The sequence below is a fragment of the Colias philodice genome, chromosome 14, assembly GCF_061535455.1.
Source record: "Colias philodice isolate Cphi_HAF_F1 chromosome 14, ilColPhil1 Martin Lab GWU primary, whole genome shotgun sequence".
Taxonomy (NCBI): domain Eukaryota; kingdom Metazoa; phylum Arthropoda; class Insecta; order Lepidoptera; family Pieridae; genus Colias; species Colias philodice.
This window is the reverse complement of record NC_143099.1, coordinates 5,172,172-5,182,559: the sequence shown is the minus strand read 5'-3', so window position 1 is coordinate 5,182,559 and position 10,388 is coordinate 5,172,172. Positions and strand designations below refer to the sequence as shown.

Here is a 10,388-nt window from a genome sequence, read left to right as displayed (position 1 = left end):
ACCCACTTTTGTTGAGGATAAATTTATTAATAATATCATGACATTTAAGATATTTTCATTTTAATGTTATACTAAACAATGTGATAATTGCATTCAGTAACTGTAGAATTCCTCTGTGGTAAGTTTATACCATTTCTTACTTATATGTGTGGAATGTGGATAGCTAATCCAGTTTTTGGGATGCTGGAAATCAAACACCAAGTAATTTAACAATTCGTTTATTAATAACATCAACAGGGTGAAATAATAATTAAGTATTACCTATGAAAAAAACAAATTGAAATCTGACTTTAATAAATTCTCTCATTAATAATTACTTTCAGTGATATAGTTATTCTAAATTGCAAATCTAAAACTAAAGATTAGTATGGAATTCCTATTAATTGGATGAAAGTTATATGATATGGATTGTTGCATTATACACTGTTATTTGTTTGTATTTTAGATGCTATTATTATTTCAGAATTTGTTGATTTAAATGTGAAACTTTTAGACCTCATTTTGTATTGGAGACTATACAGTTACAAGATAAAAGAAGTAGAAATTATTAAATGTCCTTCTAGGAAAGATTGATTGGGTTAAGGATTTCTCTGCTTATCATTTATGTCTACCTAATACTCTCAATTTGCAAGTTATTGTCAAATCAAAATTATATACAATAACACCATCATACCAATGTCATCGAATACTTGTTATCATTGTTGCAAATTAACAAGATTAATTTATATTATTAAATTATTCAATCATTCTGGAATTCTCATTACACATTATAAATTATATTACATGAAAATTATAAAACTTTTAGTTATGCTCTAATGCAATAAACAGATGAATATCATAATAAAATAAATTTTAAAATTGTTTGCAGCTGTATTTAATTTAAGCAGTAAAATTATAGAAAAATTAATATAATAATGATGTATCACATAAATATACTTTTTATATTTGCGATAATCACATTATCATAACACTTCGAAGAGTGAACATTTAAATGACCAGATTGCAATTTACGAAATGTTTAAAAAATAATGAATTTCTGCGATTGCATTAGACTCATCTCCAAAAATACTTTTCCATTTTTCGGTGGGACAAAATGATAAGCTAAAATATTTACAATAGATTATTTACATACGACATTATAATTTTCAAACAATAAATAATTTAAAATCATTTCAACATCTACATTTAACACCTTATCGTCATCCTTGAAGTCATCTTGGTTTTTAAAGTTGCCCCACCGCTTTGTATTAAAATAATATATTATTAAATGTTAAAATCACAGTTTTAAGCGGTCTTTTAGAGCGTGGTTTCAGCACGCATTAGGGCCCGCGATGTACTGACTAGCATCGAGTCCACTGTCGAACTCTCCTCACGAAAAATAAAGACGCACTGCATTTGTGAACGTCCTTCGGCACATAGGGCATTTATCAGTCGACAAAGCGCATTTTGCACAAGCCACTACGTGACCGCAGGGCACGAAACACACGTTCCTCTCTTCGGCGAAACAAATCTTACACAATTTCGTATCTTCCACGGGGGTTTCTTCTTTTTCCGTGGTCGAATTCGTGTTATTTGCAGGAGGAGCTACGACGCCATTTGACGAATCTTTTTCTTTGGGTGCCGTGATAGTTGCCGCTTCAGAAGCTACCTTCTGAACGTATTCACGGCCCTTCACTAATTGAACATAGGCACATCGCGAAAACCAACGTGCATGCTGTTCCCAAGGTACATCGTCATTTTCCCAGTCTTTTAAACCGCCATCGCAATAGAAACATTTTGTTTTGTCACCCTGTCCCGTGTAAAAGAAACCCGCTTCCGCCAGTTCTTCAGGTTTTTGACGCATGCTTCTGGGCCAATCGGCAAAGGTACGTAGTCGAGCCGCTTCTGAGACATAACGTGAGTGCACAGGCCCGGGCATTTTAACCGGAGTAGCCGAGGGCGGGGCACGCACGCCGCACTCGTCGCGGCCAACAGTCACCGGTGTATCGAGAGGCACATTACCAGCTCCAGCTTGACGTCTCAGGAAAGGACATTGCGGCGCCCACCGTTGATGGTCTTTAGCTGGATCATCGCCGTCGACCCATCTCATTATCTCCACCTTACAAAAAGCGCAGCGCACTTCATCCCCACGACCGAGATAATAGAATCCATTTCTTGCGAGGAGTTCAGGCGACAGGAAAGAAACTGGCCATTTATCGAAAGTTTTCAGGCGCTCTTCTTCCCGAAGCATATCCGGTGCATCTGGGTAAAAGCTTAGTGGATCGCGGTTGTCAATTTTATCGGCGGAAGCGGAAGGGGATACAGAAGTTGGCGATGTGGATGGAGAGCTCGGATTCGATTCGCATCCTGGCGTAGGCAGCACCAACTGCCCCACGAGCGATCTTCTCTTTAGCAGTTGGCTCACCATTTGTGTTGTCAATGGTGACGCTGCATTCGTCGCCACTGTAAAGAAGGAAAAATACCGTTAGATTTTGTCGCATGACATCTTTTTTTAAACCTACTTATGTGTGATTATAAACTTCATTGAAAATTTGGCTTTTAAATGACATAATAAGATAGTTAATACGCTTTAAATAATACGTGTTCCATATTTTACTGATAATATTATCTTATTTTTACAAAGTACTATTGTTTCATAGAGAATTAGACGAAGAGCTTAGAGCAAGTGTTCAAATACAGTTTCACATAACAACAAGTTCGCGGCGGCCCGGCTGGCTTCGTCATCGACATTCCATTCCCACTCCCTCGCCCTCCGTACCGCTGGCCTTCCCGTCGTGCACTCAGTGCGCATGCACTCGGCTCGTACAATCAATTTTTTATCTCGAATATAAAAGGCCTACGTTTACACATACTTCTATAGCGTACAAAGACATTTTGTGCGTAAAAACGTATGTGGAAAGGAAACGAATGGATTAATTTGTAGGTACAATAGACGGAACAATCTATTTAGATTAATGTTGCTTTAATGCCAATAAATATGCAACATTAGGTAAATTTAACAAATTTGGCCTTATGTATGCGACAAGCTGTACAAATTCTGCATTAGAAATGCTTATGGCAAGTATACTATTAAAGATATTATGTCATATTAAAATAATTTAAATTATTTTACTTCTAACTAAAACCAGATATTTTAATTCACTAATGTTTATTAATCAAGCTTTCCTTGTAATAACTATATCAATAGACAATCTATTAACTTGTATAGGTATATAAATATCCAGTGGGGACGTAATGGCTGGCAAACATAAACCGATCGATATATTTACCATTTCTGTGCTGGCTATCCACTAGAATAGGCATATTGGAAGATTTTTAGTATTGTAATGAACACAAATTTCACGTTACACTCAAATCACACATTGCAACCAAAAATAACACTACTGAAACTGGTGTATTTTGCTTTTTTCCGTAATTCGTTAATGGCGGACGAGTGGACTCGGGCATCGTACGTGGAGTGCGGAGTGCTGCAATGGGTATCGCAACATTGACTTCCCCTCTACGCATGCGTGCGTACAATACGGAGGGTTCCAATTCGCCTTCGTGGGGTGCCTTGTACCGACTACAGCTGTGTGGGGTCCCCTAACTGTTACAGTTTCATAGGCACTTCAAAATTTATGCGACCATTCTTTGTTGTATGGCCAATTTGGATGATATAAAACTGCGGAATATGTAAATTACTACATAGTAGTATAGTTTAATGTTCTACCTAACTTCATGATATTGTATTGGAATGTCGGGAAATAAGATATAGAATAAACTTCGGTTGCATTGGTATAGCTTTGATATAAATCTCGTTTTGATTTACTCATAAAATAGTAATGTATTTATGACCATCGTTAATATCAAATGTGTACCGAATCAACTAGCGCAACGCGTGTGATTGACATTTTGACGTACGATAAAAAAGTGACCACCGTAGAATGGGACACAATATCTATAACCACACATTCATCTGTCTATACGCTACGATAAACAAGTGAAGTACGAAGGGCCGACGCGGGAGATGTAGTTCTCAATCAGGCAAGCGTCTGGGGCGACGTTGCCGCACCGCCCCCCGCCGACCGGATTTCATTCATATTTGAGACGCGACGTTGCCGTCTTCAGCGGAAACCGCGACCACACAGCGTAAAAAAGGGCCTTTGGAATGTGGCTGCACTGCTGGGCGGGTCTAAGCAGTACCGAATAAAAAGTGATGGCGTGGAATGCGGACAGTACTTAGTACGTAGTGTGTACATGTTAATAAAGCTATAAATATAAACTGACAGATTTGAATGCATATGCAAGTTACTATTACCGATTTAATATTATGTGGTATACCGCAGATGGTAATGATGGCCCAGTAATTTTTACTTTCCCAAATTATTTGTGAAAGATACTGTGCACGTACTCTTCTATATTATATTTTGATTTTTGGTATTAGTGCTTCCACGGAACGGACATATTTTTATGAAGGAATTACTTAAATGTCTGTACTTCAAATCTTTGCCAATTTATTATTATAACACGTATGCTCTTGACGTGATACTTTCAGACTAAAATAAGACAAAGACCAAATGGGAAACAAAATAAAAGAACTATAAGTTCCAAGGTCCAAGGCGTATGCCGCTAAGAGCAAATGAAATTCAGCATTGTGCCTTAAGAGAGCGGCGAGAGGCGGCGCCGGCACGAATCCGAGAGGTGGGGGACGGGGCGGTGTTTTCATGCCTATGGGTGGTCGACGCTCGGCTTTCAAATTCCAATGGATTGCCTGTAGCGCCTACGCTATACCAATACCACATCATTCTTAAAAGTTAAATATTAAAACGCATACACCACACATAGTTATCTTATCCCTAAATAAATAAAATAATAAAATAAATAAAATAATAGTTATCTTATCCCTTAACAGGAGAAATACCTATTTCATAAAGTAATCAAAACTTGAATGAGATCTTAATGAATAGGATATGAATGGGAACAGTCAATGTCGGCCGTGCTCCTATACAAACACTGTTTGTCATCATAAAAGCTTTGAAAATAAACTAAACGATCGCGGCCCGGAAACGCCATGGATATGAACATCCGCCAGATGGGAAGCGTTGAAACTAGACAACGCAGTTTAAAGAATGAATGAGCGATGGCAGCCGCGTGGTTTTATAATAATAGAAAATGATGATGGGAAAATTCCTGAGCTCGAAATTGGATAATGTCGGATGATCTTGCAATAAGATGAGAGAGCTAATGTAGAAAGCCGCTAGCGCCGCCAACGACAAGGCGGTCCGTATAATGATACTCCCACGAGTAAAGCCTCGGGCCGACTGCATTCCACGATTAGTTTCCTAGCCATGTTCCCACAGCGTACAACTAGTTACATTGTTCTTATTCTATCATCATTTAATAATTTACTAGACGACCTAACATGATCAGGAAATTAAGATGAACTTTTGTTATTGGATCTGAAGTTGTTTTATTCTAATGGGGTGCTGAGGTGCAATTTTTAGTACTTTGGTTAAAAAGGTTGGGCCATTAGAATGTTGTCATATAGGGAGATGATAGAACCAGGATAGATAATGGATGCCATGCTATTCAACCAAAAGATAATAGGATTTGATTATATATTTTAAATGTTATCACCTAAAATTAAGGAAATATTGACACTCGACAAGACTGAGAAATAGTAATAAATAATGAGTTAAATGTATTTCACTATTTTATTACATTTAGGGCCGATTTTTCAATGCTTGGATAAAACTTATCCGTCCAATAAAGTACCTATTACATGATAATATTAAAATTTCACGTAAACTGTCAAATACGGGCAATTAGAATACGTTTTTAAAATGGTAGTTTTATACATTACTAGGTTTCTGCCCGCGGCTTCGCCCGCGCAGTCAAAGAAAAACCCGCATAGTTCCCGTTCCTGTGGGATTTCCGGGATTGCGTCATTTTCCCGGGATAAAAAGTAGCCTATGTCCTTTCTCGGGTATCAAAATATCTCCATACCAAATTTCATGAAAATTGGTTCAGTAGTTAAGGCGTGATTGAGTAACAGACAGACAGACAGAGTTACTTTCGCATTTATAATATTAGTATGGATTCGGCGAACAAGTTTTATTCAAGCATTGAAAAATCGGCCCTTAAATTAATAAGTTTGGATACTTGACAATGTTTCTAACACAGTGTTTACACAATATCACACAATTCAAAATTTAATGAGCTCTCATTAGTCAACCATTTGTTTAATTACTTTGATATGTTAAGTTCTGTAATTTGTCAATAGATGGCGCTAACTGTATAGTTAATTAAACCTCGTTTAAATTCATACATAGTTACATTGCTATAAAAATACATGAATGAATTATAAAATAATGACTATTTTGTAAGTAACATTACTCTTCATCATTTCCACTTTATAATATTTTGTTACAGTTGACTGCCCAAAAAAATAAAAACGAAACAATATAGAAAATTCTTTCTACAAAAACAAGCTACATATAAAGTAATCTGTATTGTCTGTGATAAAGATTATAATTCGAAAACACTAAATTTTATTTGACAACTACATTGCCAAAATGGCAGAACATGTAAGTAGTGGTTTTATATTCTAGTGATGAGGTCATAGTACAATCAAATTGACTAGCATGAGGCCCATTTGGGTAGAGTAACACATACAAGGCCAGATAATTCTACAAAAAAAAACGAACAAAACCAAATGTTGACCAAATTTTATATTTTTAGTTTAGGTTTTTGTAGGCAGAAAACTATATCCATTTCATTAATTATTTTCTAGAATTGACTTACAGATAAGTTATCAACGCTTTATGATAAGACAACAAATTCAGAGAAAAAACATATTGTTATGTTTTAATCAGCAGTACTTGGAATTACCTTTTATCCCAGACATCGAAATTGGATTAATTGGACAAAGTAAATTAAGGCCGCTATAGCTTTTGGCCTTATTTACAGTGTATATTGTTAAAAAATGCATATGCTCATATTGTTTAAATAACTGCAGTAAATATAAAAATATGTATTGTATTTGTTCAATGATGTTTTATAAAATAATTATCCTTCATTTTTTGTTAACTATACTAAGTACCAGTTTGATACTGTTTTCTTTAGTAATTGATTATTTTATTATATATATATCAACTAAATTTAAGCTGTCCTATACCAGCATAAGTTGACCGCCTTCTTGGTACAGTGGTTGGCGCTTGAGCGTAGAACCGAGGGGTCCTGGGTTTGATTCCCGGTGGAGACGAAGAAAAAAAAAATTCTCGGTCTGGCAGGACACAGAAGGCTGATCACCTTCTTGTCCCTAAAGAAAATCGATCAGTGAAACAGATGTATGAATAATGCATCTGCCCCTTACCCCACTACGGGGACACGGGACTTCACATACCAGCATAAGTAATCAGAATATATATGTAATAAAAATTGTACCCTAACATATATACAGATGGCGCTGCCTGTACATGCTATACATAAAAGCAGGAAAGGAAACAATGGTATTGTTCATATAGTTAATAATTTATAAATTGTGGCTAAATTATCTCCTCTAAGTACATAATCCCCTATTATAATCAAAGTCTGGTAAATGATACTTATATTGTTCATTAAATTTAATTTTAATTATTTAAGTATTTAATGAGGAATTAAAACTAGGTAGGTCTTATCTACTAATAATATCATCAACCAAATTTTTGATTCTAAATGTCATTGGAGAGTGGCAACAAGCAAAGGGCATGTTGACAGCTAACTTTCACAAATCAAACAGCTGTTATTGATCCATACTGTACACAAATTATACTAATCAAGAGATGAGAAAATTAATAAAAATTGCTTATATTTTAATTTACTTTAAACTGTTTTATTATTAGTAAACATACGTAAACTATCACAAATTCTGAAAAGGAAATAAAAGAAAAACAACACGTAGCTATGAGGTTATAACTAAGTGTACAATCGTTGACGTAACCTTCTTCCAACAAAATGTGTTCACGTCCTCGCATTTAAATTGACATAAATAATGTACAACAGGAAACTTTAGCTTAATATGACGTCGTTCTGTTCCCAAATGGTAATGTCTAGCCTTACTGAATAGGTTATGTAAGGAAAAATATTCACCTTTTATAGAATCCATTTGTAATCCTAGATATTTCACTATAAATTTAAAACACATTAACATCCAATCCTAATCGATTATTGTCTTCACTTTCACTTTAATTAAATAAACCGATAAATTAAACAACACTATCCACGAGCGCGAATCTCGCAACTGTCGGTACTCGGTATACTCGGAGGAGGCGAGCGGGTGGCGCTCCGAACACTCCGATATAATGTGCGTCACACGCTGACGTTCAGAAACTGTCCCTACTACACTGATCGCCGAGCGCCGAGCGGCGAACGAAGACTGTTCACTGTAGTCTTTGCTCATTGCTGTAGTCGTAGCATGTACATGTATAGAGTACCGCGTGGTTGGTGGATAGGGTATGTGAAACTTGTCTGTCGGTCTCGCTATCAGCGCGGGCTCGTTTGAAATGACATGGATATAATTTAATCACACACACATACCTAATAATAGTATATTATCGTACATCTGATTATTATGGAACTATCAGCTGATTATTGAAACAAACATGTTTTTGCCTTATTATTTAATTTGTAACTTAAATTTATGATTTGGGTTTGTATGTAAATTAATGAGTACCTATTTAAAGTTTTATATTGTAATCTATTTAATTAATACTATTTAATAGTACTAAAACATATTTTTTATTAACTACCTAGTAACATAATTCAAAGAACACTTACTGGACGACGTTCCTGCTCCTTGATTAATTTCATTTTCTTCTGAATTATTTTGTGAAGATTCTTCCATTCGCCTGCAAGTTATAACAATATTGTAATGTTAATTGAAAATATATGAAAAAAATATTCGTAAATGTCTAAGGTAATTAATGTAATCTCAATTCTCAATGTAGGTAATTTGGTTTATGAATGGTTTATGATTATAAATTGACGTTTAAAATTTATTTCATAAACAAAATACCTAGGTTGGTATGTAAAAGTCTGACAACAAATTAATAAGTATACCTACGTCATCCGTCATAGGATAAAATAAATTCACCTGTATCTGAATCAACGAACACTGCACTGTTGTCGCTTGGACGCGGATAGTAGGTGTACTGAGATACGACGATAAATTGTTACGTAAAATGTATGTACTTATCGGTTTTGTTTACACAATACGCTTAGTAGATATAATCATCAAAGGGGCTTTATGTATATTTTTACATATTACAGGTATATCGTATATAAAGGCTTTACTAGAAATTTTTCGGACAGTCTGTCTACACCTAAAACGTCCTACAAGCGCACCGCGAAGCAGTTCATTGCAAGATGGCTATGCTACAAATAAAATCAGAATTGCTATTGCAAATTTACCTATTCATAGCACTGCAGTATAGGTACATAAGAGGTACATCATAGCTAATGACACATTGCCATTGTTATGTTATTGCTGTTGCTTATGCAATGTTTAAAAATACAATAGAGCATGGAAGTAGACCGTGAATTGTAAAAAATAATAATTCGCTGGGTTATCACTTGTATTGTACATTCCATTAAGCTTATTTGATGATAAAATACAAGATTAACTCGGCAAGAGGAGCAGATGTTATAATATACCTTCTGTTGTAGCGACAAAGATGGTAAAAAATATTATGTAAGGTAAAGTTTGGCGCGCAACGAACGCAGGTGCGAACGCAGCTTGCTCGTGCGCGGGTGTAACCACAGCTGCCATTCCACGTGCTCTAACAGCTGTCGAAATCATCCCTCATCCAAATATGGACAATGGAATCAACACAAAGATCCAAAACACTTTGGCCGGAAATAAGTAAACGAACCTCTTTACAATACAAAAATAATTGCCGCCGAAACTTACTTCATTGACTGCCAAGAAACTGTGAAGTTATACCGGGCTAGCTACACCAGTTTTAATTCTATTGTAAAACACTAGAAATTAGAATATTTTTTTTAATATAAACGTACTGAAACTGTGGTTTTCCCGCGTACATATAGCTTCGAAATGATTCTGCTAGCTAAGTATATGGACGTTGCAGTTGTGATCAATCTATAATTCTGCGCCCACTGCAGCAAGCGGCGTAGGTTGAATGCGAGAAAATCGATTTACCTATTACGCCGTAAAATACACGGTGTTTACAAAAATGACCAACGTTCAAGCGTTCCTATAAGCGTTCCTACTTAAAAGTTCACTTTTCATGATTCATAGACGTTTTTAATTTTATATGTAAAAACGTAAAAACGTTTGCAAATAGATGTCTTAGTTCACACAGTGCAACTGGCAATTGTAAAGACTAACTTTGTTTGTTGGTTGAACTTCA

At 35.6% G+C, this 10,388-nt stretch overlaps 1 protein-coding gene across 5 annotated transcripts; it reads right to left on the bottom strand.

The window, feature by feature from the left end:
* Nucleotides 1–202: 202 nt before the first annotated feature.
* Nucleotides 203–10,076, bottom strand: Diap1 (Death-associated inhibitor of apoptosis 1). 5 transcript variants are annotated; one of them, XM_089703611.1, is made up of 3 exons: nt 10,036–10,076; nt 8,797–8,867; nt 203–2,442 (listed from the first exon to the last, which is right to left on the bottom strand). In XM_089703611.1, exons 1-3 carry the CDS (start codon nt 10,059–10,061, stop codon nt 1,370–1,372), a joined length of 1,170 nt encoding a protein of 389 aa, XP_089559737.1. In that variant the 5' UTR covers nt 10,062–10,076; the 3' UTR covers nt 203–1,369. The 5 variants fall into 5 exon arrangements, with proteins under 5 accessions (XP_089559737.1, XP_089559739.1, XP_089559740.1 ...); XM_089703613.1 differs by lacking the exon at nt 10,036–10,076 and adding an exon at nt 9,929–9,948; XM_089703614.1 differs by lacking the exon at nt 10,036–10,076 and adding an exon at nt 9,113–9,240.
* Nucleotides 10,077–10,388: the final 312 nt, after the last annotated feature.

Excerpts from the sequence above, each read along its gene's own strand:
- Diap1 (XM_089703611.1), bottom strand. The coding sequence starts at position 10,061 with ATGTACGCGGGAAAACCACAGTTTCA. Across the intron at positions 8,868-10,035 it reads GCGGGAAAACCACAGTTTCA|GCGAATGGAAGAATCTTCAC; the intron begins GTACGTTTATAT and ends TATAACTTGCAG. Across the intron at positions 2,443-8,796 it reads AGGAGCAGGAACGTCGTCCA|TGGCGACGAATGCAGCGTCA; the intron begins GTAAGTGTTCTT and ends CCTTCTTTACAG.